Below are 27,683 nucleotides of genomic sequence, written 5' to 3' on the forward strand. Positions count from 1 at the left end.
TTGGCGGAATGCGGACTGAAAGCACAATTTTCCCTCCTATTGCCGCGGGGTTAAGTAACCAGCGGGATGGGGAAAAGTTACTGTTCTGAAGTTCAAGAGTCGTTTTGTGGAATATTCCGAAGGTGAGGGGTCATTTGGTGATCTGATTGGATTAAATATTCGATTAATCATTTTTTCAGGGCTAATTAGCCCGAAAAAAGGGGTTTTTCGAATCTTTGGTCTAATTACATCATTTGTATCATCACTTTGGTCTCCCCTTAACGTGTCATTGTTTAGCCTATATGCCACGATTTTTGGACCCTTACCTCCAATTTTGTGGGATTTGGATTCAAGGCTCGGGGGCTGCGGGGTACGTGGCATCGACTACTTATTTTTCAAATTTCTTTGAAGGATAAGGACGATTACAGATTAATGGGACCCTCAGCCTGATTCTCCGATTCAACCTAAGGCTCGGGGGCTACTCCATATGGAGTGCGATTTTTCAATCGCACACCATAGCAGAAATAAAATTCGGGGCATGAGCACCTCATAGCTTCGATGCAGCCAAGGAAGTACTCGAAGGAGGATTTCACGACGAAGCTTCAGAAGAAGTCGAAGACTGCTTCGAAAGTACTCGATAAGCCTGCAGTACTCAGCTACGAAGAGCTCGGGGGCTTGTCAGACCCGGGGCCACGGGACTGTGTACATAACATAGTTTAAAGAGGTTTAAGAGATTAAGTCCATCTTATCTCTTATTCATTTTGTTTATCTCTTGTTTGTCCCGTTTAAATAGGAGATAGAGCTAACCAACACGGAGCGGATCTACTCGAGATGTGTTCTGGCGTGATCCCTCGACGGGAGTTGGTTAGCATCTTTGTAACTCTGACCTCTCGGATATATAAGGGAGGTCAGGGATCCCCCTCAAAACAGAAGATCATTAGGTCAGTCTACACCAAAGAGAATACAAACCACCATACAGGACGTAGGGTGTTACGCTCCGTGCGGCCCGAACCTGTCTAAAGTCTTGTGTTCCTTGCACCTTCGAGTTCCTGATCTCGGCGTCCCCTCACCCAAAACTTACCACCTTGGGTATATCCCTCGGTGGGCAGCCGGTTAAACACCGACAATACGTGTTGCAGGGCAACCATGAGTATGGTCATGTAGTCGCGCTACAGATATACGTCCTGCACATTGGATGTGCATATGGTCCTGCAGTCGCTTGTGGTGGCATTGTTCCACGACCCGGAATGAAAGGCAAACGGTTGCTTCGGAACAACCTATCGGTGTTCCAAGCGTGTGAGATAGGTTTACCTTGCAAGGGTTAAAATTCAATTCAGAATCATCCGTTTCTCGCGGTGATTGAGACTGCTTAATTCTTCTACCACATAGAGTAACAAGAGAAATCTTATGATGAGTAATACTGATGTATGATTTAAAGAGACTCTACCTTGCTTGAGTAGTTATAGGTGCTTACCTAGAATGATTAAAAGAACTAGAAACTGAAAGCTAAATAAGAAATTAAGGATCTACTCTTTGTTGCTTTTCAACAAAAGCTAAACCCAGAACCTTTGCAAAGCCTTCATGGTCTAGTTATGGGCTAAATATACCCAAATTTTGGGTAAGCCTTGCTGAGTATTAGCGTACTCAGTGTTGCAATATGATTTTATTTCAGGTAATGTCTCTGAAGACCCTACTCTTCCCATACCTTGGCCATATGCTTTGCGTGATGGTTGGTCCGTGGAGTGGGACCCGTCCCCGGCCAACACTGATCATAACGAGTGATGTCATGCCATGGCTTAGCATGATATCCATACTGGTGACGTGTATAGTTATCGTACTTTGAATTACGCTGCTGTGAACTTGAATTTTTAAACTGGTTTGTAATAACTTCTACCAGTCCAGAACTTATGCTATTCTATAAACTCATGCAATATAAGTGCTTGTGATGTAAAATATGATGGTGATTGTATCTCTAGACTCGCCTTCGTGCGAGGTACCTTGTTGGATTCTGCTTTCGGTGGTTTATCAGGACATTACCCGACAGGCCAATGGGTTACACCGTTTGAAGTACGATTGGAGCCCTTGAGAGATAGGACTTGCGTACTTGAGCCGGTGTAATTCAGGTTGGTTCTGCCACAGCTGGTATCAGAGCTAACAAGTGTACCCTAGAGATATAGTTATCCTTAAAAATGTCTTTTAGTATAAAATTGAACCAACAAAGTATTTTGCAAAACTACGTTGGTTTCGTCAAGGATTAGGCATAGAGCGTAAAGCCCTAGGGTAATATTCATATGGGAATTAGAGGTGGCTATAGTATATATAACTCTGACTTCCAGCACTATTTTTCTGTTAAACCTTAAATTTTTGCACAATCAACTTTATGTTCCATAACGACGCCTTCGACGATGAGGTAAGAAGGTAAGGATCCTCAGCTAACTGGGGAGTTAGCCTTCCCGTCGGTGATGCGAACCGAACGTTGTTTCTCAAGCAGTGGCCTACTTGAGATGCTGCCAATGTACCAACTTCGGTTGACTATATTGGGAGTATATGGTTAGGCGTAGGGTATGAACAATAATACCCCCGCATTTGGCGATATTCCGTGAATGCGTTGCTTCGATAACGTATGCTAACGTTGTCTGTACGGCGGTAATTGTACAGATGCTGTTTCTATAGTGAACAGTAATGTTTGAGGACGCTTTCATGAGTGCTGGCATGGAAGGTTCATATATATTGTGGTTTTCTACAGGTACGCTAACCACGGTTAAATAGGTTAAGACGAATAAGGATATCCGACTAGCTATTATAGGGAGAGACGAATATATTGTGGGCCACCGAAACTAGTCACGTAAGTCCAAAAATATTTGGCAATTATTTTGAGTTGTGAGGACGCGTCGCACGTGCATGCATATTCCTTGATTTGATTGAATGAGTGGCACGGTTTGTTGTTTTATGGATGACTAGAGTGTTGTTAGTCACTAGTAGAGCCTTGCAATAGTCATACCAACAGCCTTGGGTTATAGTGATTCGACCTTTATCGTGTCATTCTCAAAATCTAGAACAATCTTCCGATTTTCAGATTCTGCTGCTATCAGAATAGGTCATCTTGTTTCTTTTATCTTGTGAGTTCTTAATCCAGGTAACGGCATTTCAATCATTCCATAAGTCGAACTCATATTTTTCCGCAGTCTTCTCAAGGTGTATGGTTGGAAACTTGTAATCTCACCATTTGAATCCTTGTTTGAGATGGCCGAGCTTCCAAGGTTCTTTTGGGATTCCGCAGGACACGCTCATACCAATGCCTTGCATTGGGAGGGTTTTCCTCATCTTTTGTGGGAATCTCTCCAGGTGTTTGGCTACACCGAGCCTCCACCTTATGATGGAGTAGAGTATGATGAAGAAGGTGTTCCTCATTGTAGGGTGAAGATGACTGTTCCTCTGCACCCTACTTTATCTCTGTGGCAACCTATTGAAGTTAATGTGATTGGTCATAGCCTCACTGATACTTTTGAAGCGACAGCTATGGAAGCTATCCACATCTTCTGCGATCTACATCCTGAGGAAGTTGCAGGATATCCTATTGGTTTATTTCCTGCAATGGATTCTCGTGACCCAGAATGGACTTTCAGGGTAACGTACTGTGACCACTTACTGGGAAATCTAGCTGGAGAGACTCTACGCACTGCAGTCAGATTTATGAATGCATAGTACCACTACCAGACACTTCAGCAGCACGGTATCTATCGATTGACCAATATAGCCCATGGGTATTGTAATCAGGTTGGCCGGCAGAGTATGCAGATTGAGGGACTCCAAGCCACTGTCACGGCTAAAGAAGAGATTATTACTCAGCGGGAAGAAACTATTCAGCATCGAGAGGAACAGATTGTTGAGAGTGATGCTCTCATTGTCCAGCGCGACACTATCATTGACTTTCTCCAGGAGCAAGTTCATGAGCTCAACCTTAATCTTGGCCAAGCTATTGACCATATTAACATGCTTCATGAGCAACCAGTGCATCCTGATGTTGATGAGTTTGAGAGTGAAGAAGAAGAAGAAGACCCTGAAGAAGTTGAAGGAGTCTCTGAGATCGACTCTGAGCATGGAGATCCTGTTCTTAGTCCCCATCATTCCTCTTCTGGCAGTCAGTCATCCGTGGGCAACCTCGATGACTTCTAGTCTTATTTGAGTTGACGACATCCTAGGTGTAGATAGTGTGACATAGTGTGACATGGGAGTGAGTAGTTAGGTGACCTGCGAGCCACTTGTTGTAGTATATGTGGCAAACCTGTGAATAGTTTGGTTTGTAGTAAGAAACAATGTGATGTAAGATGGAATAAATTTCAGTTGGTAATGTAAATCTGAGTTGCTGTTTGGATTGTTGAGTTGATACTTTGTGGTTTGGATTTATTCCCTGACACTGTTTCAATATGTGTTGTTCTGGTATCATATGATTTCTGAAAATAAAAGTAAGTATTGGTGAATGCTAATGGACAACTTCTATATTTCAGATGGTTGGCGCTACGCGCGGAACCCCGGAGGGATTCAGATCAGACCAGGCCAGTGGTTCACAACAACCACCTCTACCACCGCCAAATCTAGCGGAAGTGATGGCTCATCAGACCGAACTCCTGGACATGCTAGTCTTAGGCCCAGCAACATCAGTTCCGTTCTCCTCAACGTGGACGTGAAGAACATTCATTGGCTAGTTATCAAGATTTCTTTAGTACGCAGCCCCCGCTCTTCAATAAGACTGAAGAACCCCTTGACACAGATGCATGGCTCCGTACCATCGAGTCCAAATTTGCATTACTCTCCGTCCCATGTTCCGAAGCAAATAAGACTCTCTTCGCAGCCCAACAGCTCCGTGGTACTGCTCGCATTTGGTGGGACAACTACTATGCCATGCAACCGGATGGACATATTGTCACTTGGGAAGAATTTAAGGCCGCCTTTAGGGCACACCATATCCCGGAAGGACTCATTGAGCGAAAGCTCAATGAATTTTTGGCACTTACACAAGGAAGCCACACTGTACTTCAATACGCATAGGCTTTCAACCACCTGTGCCAGTACGCGGGCTATCATGCTGACACGGACGCCAAGAAAAGAGATCGGTCGCGGACTGAACACCAAGCTAAAGGAACGCTTGAATCTGGTCAGGGCTGACAACTTCAATGAGTTGGTCAATATGGCCATTACCCAAGAGGACTGTATCTTAGCCCATCGTGCTGAGAAAAGGCAAAAAGTATCGACTGGACCCTCGAATGCACAACCTTCGAGGTATCGGTTAATTCAAAACCCAGTTTCCCGAACTCCACCCAGAAATGTTCCAACAAGCAGATGGGTAGCTAGACCTCCTCAGCAGCCCCGATTCAACAGGCCACCAGTACCTCAACCTCAGCAGCAGTAATGACAATTCGGTCCAAGACCGAACCCTCCGCAGTTTAATCAAAGGAATAACATCAATCGATGTTTTAACTGCGATAGTCCGACACATTTGGTTAAAGACTGCCCACAACCAAGGAGAACATTCCCTGGACAGGCCTCCAACTCCAACTCCAAGAACAAAGGCAAGAGGCAGGTTATGCAAGTCCGTCAAGGAAGAGTAAATTTCACCACTCTATCGGAACTTCCGGAAGGTGCACCAGTGATGACGGGTACATTCACTCTACACCATCACCCTGCTATTATACTTTTTGATTCTGGTGCAACTCATAGTTTTATCAGTACAAGGTTTGGGACCAAAATAGGTTTGGATTTCTACCCCGCTAATGGAACATATATGATAACAACCCCAGGAGGTAGAATTGCATCAAATCAAATTTGTAGAGGTGTACCAATCCAGTTGGGCAGCACTCTAATAAGAACAGACTCAATTTTATTAAACCTAGAAGGAATGGATATTCTCCTAGGTATGGATTGGATGACCAGACATCGGGTATCTCTAGATATATTCTCTCGAACAGTTGAGATAAACTCCCCGGAATATGGACATACCATCCTTCATCTTCCACCATAGGAGTATATCAACTCTTGCGTGTATGCTACAGAAGGGATCAAATTAGAGGACATTCCTGTTGTGTGTGAGTACTCAGATGTTTTTCCAAACGATTTACCCGGAATGCCTCCAGATAGAGATGTTGAGTTTGTTATAGAGTTACAACCTAGCACCGCCCCCATTTCTAAGAGACCCTATCATATGCCACTCAATGAGCTGGCAGAACTGAAACTTCAACTTCAGGAACTTCTTGATAAAGGTTATATCTGCCCAAGTGCTTCACCTTGGGGATGCCCTGCTTTGTTCGTTAAGAAAAAGGATAATAGTCTTAGACTATGTGTTGACTATCGCCCCTTCAATGCGATTACTATTAAGAATAAGTACCCTCTTCCCCGCATTGATATCCTGTTTGATCAGTTAGCCAGAGCTAAGACATTCTCCAAAATTGACCTTCGCTCTGGGTATCATCAGATAAAGATTAGGCCAAGTGATATTCTGAAAATAGCTTTCTCCACCAGATATGGACTCTATGAATATCTGGTTATGTCCTTTGGTCTTACCAATGCACCGGCATATTTCATGTATCTCATGAACTCTTTCTTCATGCCAGAACTCGATAAATTCGTCGTGGTTTTTATCAATGATATTTTGATCTATTCTAAAAATCTTGAAGATCACGTTAAACATCTTCATATTGTCCTTCAACGTTTATGAGATCACCACCTGTATGCCAAATTCTCTAAATGTGAATTCTGGCTTGATACCTTCAAATTTTTGGGTCATACCTTCTCTAAGGACGGTATATCTGTTGACCCGAGTAAAGTTCAGGAAGTGATGGATTGAAAGCCCCCTACTTCGGTCCATCAGATCCGTAGTTTTCTAGGTCTTGCTGGCTACTACCGTCGTTTCATTCCGGATTTCTCTCGGATAGCCAAGCCCATGACAGAGCTATTGAAGAAAGAAGTTAAATTGTCCTGGAATGAGAAATGCGAAGAAGCTTTCCACGCCTTAAGAGCACATCTTGCCACTGCTCCAGTTTTGGCTCAGCGAGATACATCCAGACCTTTTGATGTTTATTGTGATGCATCAGGCACCGGACTTGGGTGTGTACTTATGCAGGATAACCGCGTGATTGCATATGCCTCTAGAGCACTTCAGACACATGAGCAGAACTATCCTACTCATGACCTTGAGCTCGCAGCCGTTATACATGCACATAAACTTTGGAGACACCATCTTATGGGTACCAAGTGCAATATTTACACAGATCATAAGAGTTTAAAGTACATCTTTACGCAAGCGGACTTGAATATGAGGCAAAGACGTTGGTTAGAGCTTATAAAGGATTATGATCTTGAAGTACACTACCATCCAGGCAAAGCCAATGTGGTTGCGGATGCACTTAGCTGCAAGTCACATTGTCATTGCTTATCAGTAGAAGTTTTTAACAACACTCACTGTTGGGAAATGAGAAAGCTTAGTCTAGAGATCGTCCCTCAAGGTAGTTTGAATCGTGTAGCAGTGGAGCCTATCCTCCAGGATAGTATCATTATGGCACAACTACATGATAAGGGAGTCAAAATTATCAAGCAACAATTAGCCCAAGGAGAAGAAAAGTATAAATGTTTCCAAAAGGATCCTAAGGGAATTCTACGGTTTAAGGGATGTATGGTTGTACCCAAAAACCATCAGCTTCACAAGCAGATAATGGATGAAGCACATTTATCTAAGTTTGCTATCCTCACCCGCATCGGCCTACTCCTCACCCGCGCCGGAATCGGCAGGGTAGAAGTGGCCAAACATCACATCCTGCTCACCTGCAACTTAGTTAATAAAGCAACATGAGTACAAAGGGTACTCGCAAGACTTACGCGAATAAATAATAACCAAGGATTATGCACATGAAGGCTCACAAAAATACGGCTTTAAGGTTAAGTAATATTAAATAAGCGTGAGCTCCCTAATTCCACCACCTAGCTTCCTAGCATTTTAATTAACTTGCCCAACCCACCTCAAGTTTTAGTTAATTGAATCATCCAACTACTAAGCATCATACATGAGGTGACATATACCCGTCCAACAAAAATAGATACTTCTATGAGGAATTCATAGGATAAAGAGCTTGCTCATGACCGAGAGCACGGCAATTCGAATAGATTGGTTAACCTTGCAAGGGTGTACTTCTTTACCCACACGACGTAAGGACCATGCGACTTACCCAACTGATCACGTTAGGCAAGGGGGTACTCACGTCAACCTTTTTCGACAAGTTCTAATAATTGAACATCACACCTAACTTGCGCGGAGTGTAACTTAGATCCACCGGGGACACCCCTAAGCCTCTCTACAAAGCCCTATGGCCACGCATCTAGGACCGTGCATCAAAGATTAAAACTAGAAGGTAATCAGTTTATCCACCCCATGAATGGATATGTGGTAGTACGATAAATGCTCAAAACCAAGGTCATCCACGGACGGTCCTTAACCGATTCAAGCGGACTATGCCTCCGAGACTCCTTTCTCTAGGCCCTACCTTTCCGCTCGAATCGCGAAACAACTTCCCAACTAAACCGTTCTGAACTTCCACCTTTTTTAACCCAAACAAGCGTGAAAAAAATAGCTAAAAGTGGTGTAGTGAGCAAGGTGACCCTATTCCAATGTTTCTTGCAAACTAAAAACCAACTCTAAGCATGGCTAAGCATTTGCTTAATCAATTAGTTGTTAACTACATGTGTCAAGGACATGAAAGTAAAAGCAAGGGAAGTCATAGCATGAAATTAGGATCGACAATGCAATAGATAAACATATAGCATATACATATATACCCCATTGAGATACCTAAATCTAATCAAGTTAAGAGGGTCAAGGAATCATGCTTAGCTGCTTGCCTTGGTTATCTTCTTGCTCAACGACAAACTCGGCTCCCGGCTCGGCTTTGACGGTGTCGGCGGGCTTAATGGGTCCGTCCTCCGGCGTTTCGGTCACTATAATGCATATATGAGATGTATGCATTAGAATAATGCCGATGATATGAAAATGATGTGGTATGTATGATATGAAATGGAAGAACAGTATCACTCTAAACAAGGAAGCAATACAAACGGTAAGGACAAGGGAACTCGATCACTACACTTTAATCGTAGGGACCAAAAGCGAAATTCGCTCAAACAATGTACTTAATAATCGTAAATCATGATTTAAATTCTGCACACAGGGAATCTCAAAAGGAACTCATGAGAGTTGAATTTGCAGTAAAATTATTTTTATAGAATTACTTATGCATTATACAACTTTCAGCTGCTCTAAACAAGTTAAATCTTAAAAGGCATGAAAGACATTTCCATAAATCCTCAGAAAATTACCAGGGTAACAGTTTGCCATTTTTATAACTTTTCAAACTAAAGTTATGAAATTAATAAGCTTGCAGGGCAGAAAACTATTAAGCACATTAAACCCTACGAAACAGCCTAGGGTCATTTATACAAGTTGCACCATTAGATAGAACATTTCACAAGGAATCTAACAAGATTTAATTTTGCATTTTTAGAGCATCACACAGCAAGTTAAGCAATTAACTTGATTTTGAAAGAATAAAATATAACTCAAAGCACAGGACTCTAACATGCTCAACCATAATTTTTCCTGGTAGATCTATCATAGAGTAAACAAACAAAATAAGATTCATAATTTTTGGAAGTCTACACAATTAACTATGTATTTTACAAGATCACAACATAAATCAATAAAAGGAAACACGTGGAAAAAGCTAGATCCACCCGGATCTGGCACTCCCGGGCGCCGACAGGCGGGCCCAGGCTGCCAGTCCCGCCCGGGCGGAGTCAAGGCCAGCCGCGGCCTTGACTCGCCACGGGCGCGGCCGGTGCGCGCCCGCAACGCGGGCCGCGCGCGGAACGATGTCGCGGCAGCCGACAAGGGCGGCACGGCCCGAGGCGCGAATGGGGTGGAGGCGCACGCGCACGGCAGGGGTGCCCACCCGCAGCACAGGCAAGCGGAGCGGGGCGGCGAGCGGCGGCGTGATGAGGAATGGCGGCGGCGGATGGGGGTGCGGGTCGCGGAGCGGCTGCGGGCGGGGAGAGAGGCGGCGGAGGGTCAGAACCGAGTGAGGAGGAGGAGGGGATGGTTCGTGAGCGTGGAATCCAACGGGGACTCACCGGCGGCGGTGGATTGTGGCAGCCGGCAGAGCGGGGAGAGGAAGAGGTTAGGGTTCGGCCGGGGAAGGAAAAACGGGCGCGTTTGAAAGGGTGAGGGACGAGAAGGTGAGCGGGTGGCCACGGGATTAATCCCCGGTCGTGGCCACGTTGGCTCAACCGGCGGCCGCGAAGCGGCGCTACCATGCGGCCGGCCAACGGGCGGGAGCGGAGGCGCGAGGAAGGCGGACAGGGGCGCTGACGAGTGGGGCCAGGACGCAAAGAGAGGCTGACGGGTGGGGCCGGCAAGGAAAATCCAACCTAAAAACCATGCTCCAACTTCTAAAATAAAAAACTACTACTTCCCGAGCTCCAAAACTTCTCAAATTTTTACTGAAGCAAGATCACACTACCAAGAACACATTGCTGCAACAAACACTCAAATATCTATTAAGGATTGCTCACAGAAATTCAAACAAAGTTGCAATTTTCAAAACTTCCAAGAATTTTATGGCTCGGGATAAGCACCAGTAAATTGAGGAAAAATACTTACAAATCACCATTTGAAATCTAGTATTTGAATAAAACGTTTGGGGGCACAATTACTTAACAAAATTTGAACTTGCTTCACAACATTCATTCACACCAAGCAAGAAAAATAAATTTCTCAATTCAAAAAAAATGCACATGATGCTTGGATATGATTGGATGATGTTCATGAGGATGTGGCATTAGTTTTTAATCGTTTTTCATTAACTTGGGTTGTGACAAATCTTCCCCCCTTAAGAAAATCTCATCCTGAGATTTGGTAGAATCAAAAGCGATAAAGCCTCAGGTGAATTAAGCCCATATTCACCTAGACAAGATGAACATCTACAAGAGGAGGTACAAGGCATGGGTGGTGGGGAGTGGTAGGATATTCCTAGTTTCTCTTTGATGGTGATTGTGTACACATATATAATATCTAGAAAGATGAACTTCATAAAGAAAGTTGGATGCGGTGGGGGAAGGCTTGAGGACTTACTCATGGAAGAAGAAATCGGGGCAGTCTTGATGAAAACGATCCTCACGTTCCCATGTGGCTTCGTCTTCGGAGTGGTTGCTCCATTGAACTTTCACAAACTTCACCATGCTTCGCTTCACCTTCCTTTCATCGTAATCAAGAATGGCAATGGGATGCTCCTCATAGGTGAGGCCCACTTGAAGATCAAGTGTTTCAAGGTCGACGACCTCGGTCAGAACACGGAGACACTTCTTCAATTGAGAGATGTGGAACACATTGTGAACGGTGGAGAGTGATTGGGGAAGATCCAATTGATAGGCCACCACCCCAACCCTTTTAGTGATTCGGAAGGGTCCGATGAAACGAGGTGCCAATTTACTCTTAACCCGGAAGCGATGAGTGCCCTTGAAAGGAGAGACCTTAAGATAGACATGATCACCAATCTTGAAATGGACTTCACAGCGGCGACGATCGATGTATATCTTTTGACGGGATTGAGCAATGCAAAGATTTTTGCGAATAATCTTGACTTGGTCCTCGGCATCCTTTACTAAATTCGGGCCAAAGAAAGGCCTTTCCCCGGACTCGGACCAATTGATAGGCGTTTGACACCGCCGTCCATAGAGAGCTTCAAAAGGAGACATCTTGATACTTGCTTGGTAACTATTGTTATAAGAAAATTCCGCGAACGGCAAGCAAGTGGCCCATTTCTTCTCATACACTAGAACACAAGCTCATAGCATATCTTCAAGGATTTGATTCACTCTCTCGGTTTGGCCACAGTTTGAGGGTGGTAAGCGGTGCTATAGGTAAGGTCGGTTCCCATGGCCTCATGAAGACTTCTCCAAAAGTGGGCAACAAATTGAGGACCATGATCGGAGACAATTGTTTTTGGAACACCATGAAGGCATACAATGCGAGTGAGATATAACTCCGCATATTGCTTAGCTCGGTAGGTAGTCTTGACCAGTAGAAAGTGAGCCGATTTGGTTAGACGTTCAATGATTACCCAAATAGAATCATACCCTTGAGTAGTCTTCGGCAACCCGGTGATAAAATCCATTCCAATATTTTCCCACTTCCATGATGGAATAGGCAAAGGTTGAAGAGTACTGGCCAGTTTGAGATGTACGGCCTTAACCCTTTGGCAAACATCGCACTCGGCAACGTATTGAGCGATTTCCCATTTCATGCGAGTCCACCAAAACCTTTGCTTGAGATCTTGAAATATTTTGGTACTACCCGGATGGATGGAGAATTGAGAGTTATGAGCTTCATCAAGGATTAGACACCTCAAGTTGTGATCCTTAGGCACGACAATACGCTTCCCAAAGAATAGGACTCCTTGATCATCACAAGAAAAACATTGAGCTTTACCCTCCTTCATCAAGGTACGAATTCGGGCCATACCTTTGTTGTTCTTTTGAGCTTCCTTAAGTCGATCGTAGAGGTCGGATTTGATTATGAGAGCACCAAGATAACCCTCCTTGACCATTCCCATTTCAAGTTTCCGGAATTCATCACAAAGAGTATGGAGAGGAGGTCCCATAGTCAAACAATTGGATTGGGCCTTGCGGCTTAGTGCATCGGCAACGACATTCGCCTTACCGGGATGATAGTGAACTTCAAGATCATAATCTTTGATTAATTCAAGCCACCTACGTTGCCTCATGTTGAGATCGGATTGGGTGAAGATATATTTAAGACTTTTATGATCGGTGTAGATGTTGCAATGGTTACCAAGAAGGTAGTGGCGCCATATCTTTAAAGCATGGACAACAGCTGCAAGCTCTAAATCATGGGTCGGATAATTCTCTTCATGTCGCTTGAGTTGACGAGAGGCATAGGCCACCACTTGGCCTTCTTGCATAAGCACACAACCGAGACCGATGTGAGAGGCATCACAATAGACATCAAAGTTCTTGTGAATATTCGGTTGAGCGAGAACGGGAGCGGTAGTAAGACGATCTTTGAGAGTCTGAAAGGCTTCTTCACAAGTTTGGGACCATTCAAACTTAACCCCATTTTTCAATAACTCGGTCATAGGCTTGGCAATTTTTGAAAAGTTTTCTATGAACCGGCGGTAGTATCCCGCAAGCCGAAGAAAACTCCGGATATCGGTGACATTTTGAGGTTGTTTCCATTCAAGAACATCTTGCACCTTGCTAGGATCGACGGCGACACCATCCTTGGAGAGAATATGACCAAGAGAAGATACTTTCTCAAGCCAAAACTCGCACTTGCTAAACTTGGCATATAGATGATGTTTCCGAAGTTTTTGCAATACAATATGGATATGACGAGCATGATCATCTCGATTCTCCGAATAGATAAGAATATCATCAATGAAGATAACCACAAAGACATCAAGTTCCTCCATGAAGATACTATTCATCAAGTACATGAAATATGCTGGTGCATTGGTGAGGCCAAAGGACATGACGGTGAATTCATAAAGACCATATCTAGTAGAGAAATCCATTTTTGGAATATCTTCTTGGCGAATCTTAATTTGATGATAACCCAACCTTAGATTAATCTTGGAGAAATAGCAAGCTCCCGAAAGTTGGTCGAATAAGATATCAATGAGAGGAAGAGGGTATTTATTTTTAATGGTGAGCTCATTCAATGGACGGTAATCAACAGACATCCGTAAGCTATCATCCTTCTTCTTCACGAAGAGAGCCAGGCATCCCCAAGGAGAGGAACTCGGACGAATGAAACCCTTATCCAATAGGACCTTGAGTTGATCTTTCAATTCTTTCAACTCATTAGGGGGCATACGGTAAGGACGCTTGGAAACGGGAGCCGTCCCGGGCATTAGCTCATTAACGAACTACACATCACGATCGGGAGCATGCCCGGTAATTCTTCCGGAAAGACATCCGGATACTCGCAAACCACGGGAATATTTTCCAACGCTGTGGTTTCGATACCCGTCATGGCATAGAGACAAACTTCCTTTTTGGCGAGGGAGAGAAGAACCCTATTCCCGGAGGGATGCAACAGATCGATGGTGCTTGGCCCACATTTGATGACCCCATCATGTTTTCCCAACCAATTCATTCCAAGGATTACATCTAAACCTAGCTTATATAGGATGAGAAGATTTGCTCGAAAAGTGGCTCCCTCAATAAGAATTGGAACTTTATCTACAAAATGTTTTGAGATGATTTCCCCACCCGGTGATTCTATGTGATATGGTAGTGGTAGGGTTTGCATTTGAAGTTTACTATGCATCATGAATTTCTTGTTAATGAAAGAAAGGGTTGCTCCGGAATCAAAAAAGACAAGGGCGGGATGAGAATTTATGAGAAGCGTACCCATGAGCACATCGGCATCCTTCGGAATCTCTTCCGCGGTGGTGTAGTTGAGGCAGCCACGCTTAGGAGCTTGTGATGGCTTGGCGCCTTGACGTGGCGCTTGCGGTGGAGGGTTGTTGGGCCTCAGTGCATTGGAGGCACCGCCTTGCCTTGGAGATGGACAATTCTTGGAGTTGTGGCCCATGCCGCCACAATTGTAGCATGGACCCCTTGCGGCACCGCTTGGATTGTTCCAATAAGCATTGGCCGGCCTTGGAGCTTGTCCTTGAGGTGGTTGAGGGTCGCGTACAACCCACATAGGGCGCGGTGGTTGCGCACCCGGTGCACGAGGTGGGGGAGGATGTGGCCCCACACGTGGGCGGGAGGAGCTACCACCCACCGAGTTAGGAGCGGGACGCTTGTTCTTGGCCTCAAGTCTCTTCATCTTATGTTCAGTGCGAATAGCAATATTCACCAAGTCATTGAAGTCATCAAACTTGGTGGTAGAAAGCTTGTCTTGCAATTCCTCTGAGAGGCCGTCATAAAACCTCTCCCGCTTCTTAGCATCGGTGGACACTTTGTCAGGTGCATATTGAGAGAGAGCGTTGAAGGCATTGACATAAGACATTACATCCCGATGGCCTTGAGTGAGATTGAGGAATTCCTTTTTCTTGATGTCCATGATACCCTTGGGGATGTGGAAGGAACGAAATGCCGTCCGGAACTCCTCCCACGTGAAGCGGTGATTCACAGGTTGCGAGGCCTTCCAATTCTGCCACCAAGCCCCTGAGGCATCATGAAGTTGGTGAGCGGTGAATAAAACCTTCTCATGTTGCTCACATTGGATGAGATTGAGCTTCTCAATAACATGAAGCCAAAAATCCGCATCAAGATGATTCTTGGAGCCACGGAAGATGGGTGGGTTGGTGCAGAAGAAATCCCCATATTTGTTCACTTGAGGCTCTTCTCTAGGAGCTTGGTTGTGGGCGTTCCCCAAGTTGCCAATATGGTTGACCAATTGCCCGAGGAGTTGAGTTTGTTGGGCAAGCACATCCGCGAGAGTTGGGTGGATGGGAGGGTTGGGAAGATCGTTGTTGTTGTTGTTGTTGTTGTTGTTGTTGTTGTTATCCCCCCCCCAAACTATTCCCGCGGTTCGTGCCAGTTCCTGAACGCAAATTCATCCTAGCTAGAATTTAAGATAAGTTAGTGACCGAGGAAGAAAGGTAATGATCTTAAGGAGAAGCGATGAAATGATAAAGCGTAGATAATGATTTGAATTAAGATCGAGACTCGAACGATAACTATCCAAGCAAAATTATAAATATCCGGTTACTAGAGACATAAGTTTGTCAAGCGCAAAAGATTTGGACATCAACATTCGAGATCATTTAGGGCAGATTTGGAGATCAAAAGGATGAGAAACGGTCACTTACATACTTCATAAATTATTATATGCGTATGAGTGCATGCATGCAATATATGAGTGCAATATGTCGTTACCTCACATCGTCCCACACAATAACATAAGGCTCATAATAAATTTTTAGAAAGCATGCATAGATGACACACGACTAACTTGCATAAATAAGGCTACAATAGAAACATTTAGGCATAACCATAACCATGAGATCAACTTAACTTTAGTTCACAAACATTCAACAAGTTCAACCAACACAGTGAGCGCGTTTTAACATCCTAGCGCTTAATTCCACCTTACAACCGCATTACTCAAAGTGCTACGACCCTCCTACTAGCACTTGGAATAGTGGGCGACTCTCCCTCTCACCAAACGATAAACGAGTCACGGGTCAATTAGCTCTGGGAATCCCAAAAGATTCACGCGGGTGACGGGCTTCACATGGAACCGACGCACGTGCAACCCCATCGAAATGGGATTGTACGTTTCACTCGCCTCGGCCCATGCACCCACCACATGTGGAAAGCGATGCGAAGGAGGCGCCTCCTCTTGTGGCGTGTTCTGGGGCCAATCATCCATGATCTTCTTAGGCAACCTCATTGACTGAAGGTATGGCTCCAATTGGTATTGGAGGTGGACGAGACGGCTCCTTGTCTCCTCCAACTCCCATACCAAGCTCCGGTGCGCCATCTCATAGGCGGAAATGGTGTCCGCCATGCACTTCTCCAAGGTGTAAGGCTCAACCGGAGGCAAGACAACATGAGCAATGGGAGCCTCGGGTACCCTCACCAGAAGGTAAGTGAAAGGAGCCTCCCAAAGCTCGTGGTGCTCGTGGTGAAGGCGGGTGATGGCTTCACATGCCACCTCTTGAATGACCATCTCCACCGAGGTACCACAAGCGCGAAAGTCGTACTTCACTGCTCCCACCACCATCCTTGCCTCAAGATGGAGGGTCTCCATGTAGTCCACCAATCTGACTCCATAGCCACGAGCGTAGACCTCATACTCGGGCTGAAAAGTGTAGTGCGCCCTCCTCAACATCTCATTGAGGATCGCATGGAACCCAATTGTCTCCGGAGCGCGGGTCGCCATGATCAACTTGGCCATCTATCCATAAAGACATGAGAGATTAAGCACATTTAATTAATAGGTGAAGCAATAGAGGGAAAAATAGCTCTAAGACCAAGGAGGAAGTTAGCAATTAATCCTTAGGTTCAAATTTTACAAGAAATAAATATTAATGCAGGTATTCAACTTTATTTCACTCTCAACCCCCTTAAGAAAATATTTAAGTTCACTTCATGGAACCTCAGCTCTGATACCCGCTGTGAGAACCGCCCAATTTAACATCATTTTAAGCGAACCGCCGGTCATTATTATAAAGATGAGAGCTAACACGCGCTCGCTCTAAGGGTGCGTCACATGTTAACTCACATCTAGAATATTTATGACTGATCCGTTATTCGCCAAAAATGATATCAAATCCGGTAGTCCCGGTATGTGCTCCACCATATGCCCAAGATCTTGCATATACACATACCGTCACAAGCCAATATATAACCGATGAACCACAAAGAGCAAGTTTTAATCACAAGGTTTAACAACTAATCATTACAAGATTAAGGTAAAGGAAGGTTTCAAATCTGAGAATTAAAGGTTCAATACAAGATACAAGCCTTGGGTCACAATTAACATTAAGAAGGAATATGAACCATAAAGTATAATGTTCAAGTGGCATTCCCAAACACGACTGCGCAGCGGATAAAATAACGGGATAGAATAATGGCGTCTTTCTCAAGGACACCATCATGACTGCATCGGCCTACTCCTCACCCGCGCCGGAATCGGCAGGGTTGTAGTGGCCAAACACCACATCCTGCTCACTTGCAACTTAGTTAATAAAGCAACATGAGTACAAAAGGTACTCACAAGACTTACGCGAATAAATAATAACCAAGGATTATGCACATGAAGGCTCACAAAAATACGGCTTTAAGGTTAAGTAATATTAAATAAGTGTGAGCTCCCTAATTCCACCACCTAGCTTCCTAGCATTTTAATTAACTTGCCCAAACCACCTCAAGTTTTAGTTAATTGAATCATCCAACCACTAAGCATCATACATGAGGTGACATATACCCATCCAACAAAAATCTATACTTCTACAAGGAATTCATAGGATAAAGAGCTTGCTCATGACTGAGAGCGCAGTAATTCGAATTGATTGGTTAACCTTGCAAGGGTTTACTTCTTTACCCACACGATGTAAGGACCATGCAACTTACCCAACCGATCACGTTAGGCAAGGGGGTACTCACGTCAACCTTTTTCGACAAGTTCTAATCATTGAACATCACGCCTAACTTGCGCAGAGAGTTACTTAGGTCCACCGGGGACACCCCTAAGCCTTTCTACAAAGCCCTATGGCCACGCATCTAGGACCATGCATGAAAGATTAAAACTAGAAGGTAATCGGTTTATCCACCCCATGAATGGATATGTGGTAGTACGATAAATGCTCAAAACCGAGGTCATCCACGGATGGTCCTTAACCGATTCAAGCAGACTATGCCTCCGAGACTCCTTTCTCTAGGCCCTACCTTTTCGCTCGAATCGCGAAACAACTTCCCAACTAAACCGTTCTGAACTTCCACCCTTTTTAACCCGAACAAGCGCCGAAAAAATAGCTAAAAGTGGTGTAGTGAGCAAGGTGACCCTATTCCAATGTTTCTTGCAAACTAAAAACCAACTCTAAGCATGGCTAAGCATTTGCTTAATCAATTAGTTGTTAACTACATGTGTCAAGGACATGAAAGTAAAAGCAAGGGAAATCATAGCATAAAATTAGGATCGACAATGCAATAGATAAACATATAGCATATACATATATACCCCATTGAGATATCTAAATCTAATCAAGTTAAGAGGGTCAAGGAATCATGCTTAGCTGCTTGCCTTGGTTATCTTCTTGCTCAACGACAAACTCGGCTCCCGGCTCGGCTTCGACGGTGTCGGCGGGCTCAACGGGTCCGTCCTCCGGCGTTTCGGTCACTATAATGCATGCATGAGATGTATGCATTAGAATGATGCCGATGATATGAAAATGATATGGTATGTATGATATAAAATGGAAGAACAGTATCACTCTAAATAAGCAAGCAATACAAACGATAAGGACAAGGGAACTCGATCACTACACTTTAATCATAGGGACCAAAAGCGAAATTCGCTCAAACAATGTACTTAATAATCGTAAATCATGATTTAAATTTTGCACACAGGGAATCTAAAAAGGAACTCATGAGAGTTGAATTTGCAGCAAAATTATTTTTATAGAATTACTTATGCATTATACAACTTGCAGCTGCTCTAAACAAGTTAAATCTTAAAAGGCATGAAGGTACCAGGGAGAATGGACATGACACCAAAGGTAACAGAAGTGGTTTTGCTATTTTATCACTTTTCAAACTAAAGTTATGAAATTAATAAGCTTGCAGGGCAGAAAACTATTAAGCACATTAAACCCTACCAAAAAACCTAGGGTCATTTATACAAGTTGCACCATTAGATAGAACATTTCACAAGGAAACTAACAAGATTTAATTTGGCATTTATAGAGTGTCACACAGCAAGTTAAGCAATTAACTTTATTTAGAAATAATAAAATATAACTCAAAGCACAGGACTCTAACATGCTCAACCATAATTTTTCCTGATAGATCTATCACATAGTAAACAAACAAAATAAGATTCATAATTTTTAGAAGTCTACACAATTAACTATGCATTTTACAATATCACAGCATAAATCAATAAAAGCAAACACGTGGAAAAAGCTAGATCCACCCGGATCTGGCACTCCCGGGCGCCGACAGGCGGGCCCAGGCTGCCAGTCCCGGCCGGACGGAGTTAAGGCCAGCCGCGGCCTTGACTCGCCATGGAGCGCGGCCGGTGCATGCCCGAGACACGGCTCGCGCGCGAACACACGCGCGCGCAGCATGACGTCGTAGCGGCCGACGGGGCGGCACGGCCCGAGGCGCGAACGGGGCGGAGGCACGCGCGCACGGGCAGCATAGCATGGCAGGGGTGCTCACCTGCAGCACGGGCGAGTAGAGCGGGGTGGCGAGCGGCGACGCGACGAGGAATGGCGGTGGAGGATGGGGGTGCGGGTCGGGGAGCGGGTGCGGGCGGGGAGAGAGGCGGTGGAGGGTCGGAACCGAGTGAGGAGGAGGAGGAGGGAATAGTGCGTGAGCGTGGAATCGAACGGGAACTCACCAGCGGTGGGGAGAGGAAGAGGCTATGATTCAGCTGGGGAAGGAAAAACGGGCGTGTTTGAAAGGGTGAGGGAGGAGAAGGCGAGCGGGCGGCCGCGAGATTAATCCCCGATCGTGGCCACGTTGGCCCAACTGGCGGCCGCGAAGCGGCGCCGCCGCGCGGCCGGCCAACGGGCGGGAGCGGAGGCACGAGGATGGCGGAAGGGGGCGCTAACGGGTAGGGCCAGGGCGCGAAGAGAGGCTGACGGGTGGGGCCGGCAAGGAAAATCCAACCGAAAAACCATGCTCCAATTTCTAAAATCCAAAATTGCTACTTCCCAGGCTCTAAAATTTTCCAAATTTTTACTGAAGCAAGCTTACACTACCAAGAACACATTGCTACAACAAACACTCAAAAATTTATTAAGGATTGCTCACAGAAATTCAAATAATATTGTAGTTTTTAAAATTTCCAAGAATTTTATGGCTCGGGATAAGCATCAATAAATTGAGTAAAAATACTTACAAAACACCATTTGAAATCTAGTATTTGAATAAAATGTTTAGGGCCACATTTACTTAAGAAAATTTGAACTTGCTTAACAACATTCATTCACACCAAGCAAGAAAAATAAATTTCTCAAAGAAATGCACATGATGCTTGATTATGATTGGACGATGTTCATGAGGATGTGGCATTAGTTTTTAATCATTTTTCATTAACTTGGGTCGTGACACCACACGGCTCCCTCGACGGAGCGCACCTCCTCACCTTTCTCGCATTTTCCGATCTGAGAGAGAGAGAGGAGCACGAGAGAGATGGGGGACAACGTCGGTGGTGATGAAGTGATGATAAGGCCGAACACCTACACTGCAGAACTGACGGTAGGATGATCCCTATCTTATACGGACGGCAAATAGTGCCGGCCGTCGCGAAACAAAAAAATACAGCTGGCCGTCACAAAGTCTTTACCTTACCTTATATATTTTTTCTCTCAATCACTAATAAAACTTTTAGTATTTTTTATATGTAGCCAATACTGTAGCAGATTACTCAATGAGGGTGATGGAAGAAATCCCATATGCTCCTATTTGTAGTGCGATGTGATGCCGTCGTACCGCAGAACAGGTCTGCAGGCTCTCCCACTGCTGCATGTACGGCCCACATAGAGAAGGGAGAAAAGCCTCCACATAGCCGCACGTAATAGGATTAGTAGATTAGCCTATGCATTTGGAAAAAAATATATCAACAAACTATTAACCTAAAATAAATTTCAGTTATATCATCATATTTTGTATTATGAGATCTTCAAAATAATTCCACACTTAAATATATTGAAGGTCTTCTCAGTTGGAATAATTTAATGGTGAAGTTGGAACAATTTTCATTATGTTCCACCTTAAAAATCTAAAAATTAAGAATATTACACTAAAATTGTTCTAAATGTATTCCATCAAAAATAAAAATTTCTAAGAACAAAATAAGTATTCTTAAAATTAAGATAAAATATTACATGAAAAAGATATGGTTCTAGAATAAATGCTCTAGAACAACTTAAAATATTTTAAAACAAATAAAAATGTTCTAGAAAAACTATTATTTAAATATCGTCGAGTGTAATCTAGTTTTGAATACTAACAAATATAATGTTGTAAACAAAATTTGATATGGACAATCATATTTTGCATTATGACCTTTTTATGATTCGAATCCTATTTGCAGGAAGATTAATGCGACGTCAGCACTTTCTTGGGGTACAACGTCTGGCTGCTAGCGAATGGAAAAAACAGCCAATTAAAAGATAGCTAGAGTTACATTCTCGTAGGCCTTGCATGTGCAAGCTTAGACCTGTGTAGTGCCACCGTAGTCTTCTGCGATAGCTCACGCACAAGTAGTCCGCGCAATAAATACAGTACTAGAATCGCCTATATTTAAGCAAGAGGGTGTATTTTGATGATCATTAAAAATATTTTGGTATTAGAGATGAAATTGGTAATCTGCTGGAGGATAGTTTTTTAATATTAAAGAGATGAGTAATCTACTAAACATGCTCTAATATTTTAATTTATCCCAATGACTACTCAAGCATGCATCACGGTCCACGGGTAAGCACAGGGCCGTTCGTCGTTGCGAATCCTCGCGTGACCGCACCCACCGGCCAAAGCAGGGAGGCAAATCATGTACGCTTGTTTGCCACCATCTGAATTTGCTTGCGCGGCAAAAATCCGGCCTCGCTCTCACTCTCGGCTCCCACTTATCCCCACCACCTCCAGCGACTTTAACGTGACGGGCCACGCACCACTCATTTTCCATATATATCCCGACTACGTGCAGGAATTTAAAGTGAAAAATCAACATGCGTAGCGTTGGCCATTGTCCGTCAAAAGTTAATAAGCTGGCGGACAAACAAAATTTAACAGAGGTAGTACGAATATATACGGATTAGCTTAAAGATTAGGATGGTTCGTAGTCTCTGCGAGGACTAGATGCATCTTCCGTGGTGGCACGAATTTTTCAGAAAAAAATTTAGATTTGGTACAGTAATTGTGACGGAGAGTCATTACTCTAGATTTTTGTTTATAAAATAGGATGTTGTTAGGTTTTCCGGGTTATGAGAGTTGCGTGTGATCAGTTTGGATGACCCGAAACACTGCGCACGTGCGTCTGCAATACCATCGTCAGGAGCAGCAGCAGGAAACTCGGCCCGGCCGGCTTTGTCAGCTTTGGGACCTCGCTTTGGCCTTTGCAGACAACGTAGCTATGTTTGGAGAGAACTGCTAACCACAAACGCTGGGTTGGTTGGTTAGTACTCAGTACCCACCTGCAGCCACAGTAGTGCCGTGTGGGGCAACGCTGGCTGGCCGGCCACGGGTGGAGTGTGTGTATAAGTATGTGTGCCGGGTCCTTGCATGTCAAGCAGGCAAGGCCAGAGGCGTGAGCGAGCGATATAGAGTGAGGCAGTTACCTGCAGCACGGAGCTAGCTAGCTTAAGAGGAGGGTGGTCACATGGAACTTGCCGGGACATGGAGGAAGGTGATGCCTTACATGGCCATGGTCTTTCTCCAGTTCGGCTTCGCCGGGATGTTCCTCATCTCCGTAGCGTCCCTGCGTCAGGGGATGAGCCACTACGTCCTCGTCGTCTATCGGAACGCGGTTGCAGCCGTTGTCATGGCTCCGTTCGCGCTCTGGTTTGAGAGGTGATTGATTCGTCCATCATTCTTATAACAGTTAGTGGCTATACACTTTCGTTCATATACATGCATGCATATACATGGTGGCATGCACCTGTTATGCATATTGAACGGACAATTAGTTGTATATAGTAATATATCGCTATAAGTATACTGGTCCGTAAATTTGCTCGAATGGATCGAAAAGTCTCTGCTAGCATCTTGTTTGCAAGTTTTAAGTTTAGTGTAAGTGTGATGTTCCTGTTCTTTCCTTCAAATTTGTTAATTAATAGCCATATATGTGTCTTAAATTATAGATCATTTTAGCTCTGCATAGTACATAGTTTTTGCTATACATGCACCTACACCATGTCTAAATACATAATGGTAAAACCATATATTAAAAAAGTCAAACAGTGTATAATATAATTAGAACAGAGGGAGTACTAGTTAATACTTTTATATGTATGAACCTGGTCACACTAAATGAACCAGCATATCATGCTACTACAGTTTTTATCAGGTCTTCAGTTGTTTGTAACTGTTCACCGGCATGGCTTTAAAAGACATTGACTAGTTTAACCATAATAGTCCACTTTTCTAATTAAGTAAATTCAAAGTACTAAATAATTTTCTATAAAGAAATCCCTTCGTTAGTTTTCAGGTAATAAAAGGCCCTCAATTAGATGTATTTTCTATGAATGCGGAGAACAATGTTCCAGTGATCACCATCTGCTATATTCATGTTGGTTATACTTATCTGTGCATTAGTATCTCAAACTGAAATACAAATACACTATAATCAACTGTCGAAAAAACTACAGAATACTGTATATGTTGCTCAACACATGTTTCTAAAAGAGGCCAATGCACCGCATAAGAAAAATATAAGGGCGCGTTTGGTTAGCTGTATATAGCTCAACCTGGCTCGTGGGATTCAGGACGCAAACGTTTGGTTGACTGGACACCTAGCTGAGCCTGGATCTTGACGTGCAAAAGGCCCCGGCGAGCCAGGCTCCCGAGAAACGAAAATGAAACGCGTTTCTCCGCAGCCTGTCTCGCGCAGGACGCGAGGGTGTACGTGAGAGGTGATGGCGCATGCAAGATTCCAGGCAACCAAACATCTGCTGCATCGATCCTATTTCTGCGGATTCAAGCAAGCAAACAACAAGATCATATATGCATAGAACCTGTCCTCGCTCAACCTAGATGTTGCATGCGAGCCAGGCTAACTTGGGCAGCGAACCAATCGCGCCCAAAGTTGCTGGCTTGGTGGGTGGTGCCTTGCGGGTTTCTTGCTTGTCCTTGATTTTGAACAATTGTGTACCACCGTCTGCGTGACTATCTTGTAACTCTGCGCTTTGAGGGTTCTCATGAAACTACATCATTACAACTCTTTTCCTCAAAAATACGTACTTAGGCACGATGTTGAAAGAGAGTAATCGCAGCATCACTAATTCGATTTAAATGCTACGTACATGTATTTGATTGTGCCTTTTGGTGGTGGTTACATAGGTATTTAGCACAAAGATAACAAATAAAGCTTGAAGTACACCATTTAAATTTTTGTATTATGACTGTATTAATTAAAACAAACGCACCATTAGTTGGGAAAGTACCACTACTTTTTATTATTTTCTAGCAGATAACTGCAAAATGTCAAATGTGAAATTCATAGGTTTTTATTTGGTATACACACCTTTTGATTCGAGATGTTATATGTACTATGAAAAATTGTATGATTCATACCCAACTGTCTAAAACATGTGGGTTCTATAATTGCAGACTATGCTCAAAACTTGAGTATGATTCAGAAGAATCTATAAACAAGTTGGAGACCTAACGTTAATTTGTAACAACAATATTAATTTCACGGATGGCAAAAAAATGGAGTTACTTTTGATGGCTCTCATTATAAGGTTCTCCCTATCGGTTACTGGTTAGCATTACTGATCTTTCAAAGAAAAAGAAATACTAGCTTAGCAGTCATACAGGTCCGCTGTTCATCGTTGTCTATTTCTTTCTTTGAATAAAGTCAGATAGTAAAGGAAAGCAAGAAAGCGACCTCATGTGCACTATTAACAGTACTTCCTTTTCCACAACAGGAAAACAAGGCCCAAAATGACCCTCTTAGTGTTCTTCAAGATCCTGGCTTTGGGATTACTCGAGTAATGAACTAACACCATTGAAATTTTTATATGGTCTTTCCATTCATAATTTTCAACTATTATTTAACAATTATACTCATCTGTAAATTGATAAAGGCCCGTGCTTGACCAAAACTTCATCTACATGGGAGTGAATAACACATCAGCAAGCTTCTCCTCGGCGCTAACCAACATACTGCCTGCTGTAACTTTTGTAAATGCAATCACACTCAGGTGAAGCTACAATTTATTAATATACAAACATTGATGAATCCCCTTGTTAGAAGAAAGGATATGCTCACATTCCATGTTGGACATGACAATCAAGGATGGAGAGAATAAACATTAAGGAGCGACGTAGCCAGGCTAAGATTGCTGGCACGGCCATAACAGTTGGGGGAGCGATGCTCATGATACTTTTCAAGGGCCCCATCGTCAACTTCCCATGGACCAAGCACATCAGCCACGTTTTCTCGGACAGCGGTGCCCACAATAGCGGCCACTGGCTCATGGGAACCTTCATGATCTTGTTGAGCTGCTTCTGCTGGTCTGCCTTCTTCATTCTCCAAGTATGTAACGAAAATTCCTGGCACCCATATGCTTAGGATGACATGTGATTTTTATTGTATATATATATGTTTTGCCAACAGCTTGGGCGGCCTGTTAGGACTTGTTTTGCACATTTTAAAAATATTATACTGCGTTACTAAGTCAACTGCAAATTTTTCAGTCATACACTTTGAGAAGTTACCCATGTGAGCTCTCGTTGACCACTCTGATATGCGCATTGGGTGCCACAGAGAGCGGCGCGGTCGCTCTAGTCATGGAGCGTGACCCGAAGGCTTGGTCCATCGGGTTTGACATGAGACTCTTCACTGCCGTCTACTCAGTAAGTACGGGTAAAGTGATCTCATGTTTCCATATGATTGTATTGGCGAAGTACATGGCCATATATGTGTAATGGACGATTCGTCTGTTGCTCTGTTGGTGCAGGGAATAATGTGTTCAGGCATTGCTTACTACGTGCAAGGAATAGTGATCAAGGAGAGGGGCCCAGTGTTTGTAACTGCATTTAGCCCACTCTGCATGATCATAGTGACTCTGCTAGGATCCATCATTCTCTCTGAAGTGGTCACTTTAGGAAGGTATGTATGTCTTTCCCAAGATTAGCTACTACTCTAGTTAATGCCTAATTTCTAAAGGACAAAAACTACAGGATCTTAGTTAATATGATTTGATTGCCCACACTTAGGTTGATTGGTGCGGCAGTAATCGTTGTTGGCCTCTATGCGCTCATCTGGAGCAAGAACAAGGACCATGTCAATGCACTTGATGCGGAAAACAATTTTGAAAAGCAGAAAACTTTTGAGCTACCGTTCTCAACTACAGACGTGAACAAAACGAGCAGTCTGGGCAACATTTAGCGGTTACTGAATTGGCATAACAAGGAAAGCTTGAGTCAACATGTTGACTTTGGTTTGTGTCCGTATGTACCAATGTCAACTGTTTTTCTGTTTCCTCTTATGTATCGCACCGACAGATGTAAGCCTAGTAGCCTAGTAGCATGTAGTAGTAAACACTTTGTCGCAAAATTTCCGTGCAAGATGTAATTTTAGGCGGGCTATACATGGTTCATTATGCAATTCGATGGTGCATGCCAAATAAAACAACTATATATATATATAATTTTGTTGAGATATAAATATATAATGATAATGGTCATAAATGAAGCGCTTGCGACTCCCTCATTTTCATTTTGTGGGGGGCACACATGCAATTCAATATAACAACTTTATAATCCTTGGTCCACACAGTCTAAGAAATTATAGATTATATCATTGAAATTTGGTATCATTAGGCTTATAAACTATACATTTATATCATTGAAGTTTGATGTCATTAGGGTTGGAATAACTGGCTCCAGGCCATAGTCAGGATTGAGGGGATACTTGGATACAATCGTGAATGAGTCAAGGGTGATCTCACTTATTGAGAAGGCCGAAGCTCCCTAGAGCCTTTCTGAAGCCTACTCCTTCAGGAGCCATTAGGAGGTCCTGGCACTTTGGAAGTGAAGGGGCACCCAGGACAGGTGGGCATGCCCTACCTTCACTACTCATCCCCCACTGCATTCTTGGAAGGGTACCAACATTGCTAGAAGGAAGTTGTCAAGGGCGAATCACTTATCTCTCTATGGTCAAATGTGGAGGAAGGAGTCCATTCCACAATGTTGAATCAGTTCTAGGGGTAAATTGCATGTCCAACCTA

The 27,683-nt window shown here is 43.7% G+C and overlaps 1 protein-coding gene across 1 annotated transcript; it reads left to right on the forward strand.

Annotated features, from left to right (window-relative positions):
* Window positions 1-22,994: 22,994 nt before the first annotated feature.
* On the forward strand, window positions 22,995-27,099 carry LOC112876305 (WAT1-related protein At1g44800-like). The gene is made up of 7 exons (XM_025940385.1): window positions 22,995-23,298; window positions 25,377-25,439; window positions 25,536-25,652; window positions 25,747-25,987; window positions 26,149-26,307; window positions 26,412-26,563; window positions 26,671-27,099. The coding sequence occupies exons 1-7, from the start codon at window positions 23,108-23,110 to the stop codon at window positions 26,840-26,842; spliced, it is 1,095 nt and encodes a 364-aa protein (XP_025796170.1). The 5' UTR covers window positions 22,995-23,107; the 3' UTR covers window positions 26,843-27,099.
* The last annotated feature ends 584 nt before the right edge of the window (window positions 27,100-27,683 follow it).

Source organism: Panicum hallii, chromosome 9 (genome assembly GCF_002211085.1).
Source record: "Panicum hallii strain FIL2 chromosome 9, PHallii_v3.1, whole genome shotgun sequence".
Lineage (NCBI taxonomy): Eukaryota > Viridiplantae > Streptophyta > Magnoliopsida > Poales > Poaceae > Panicum > Panicum hallii.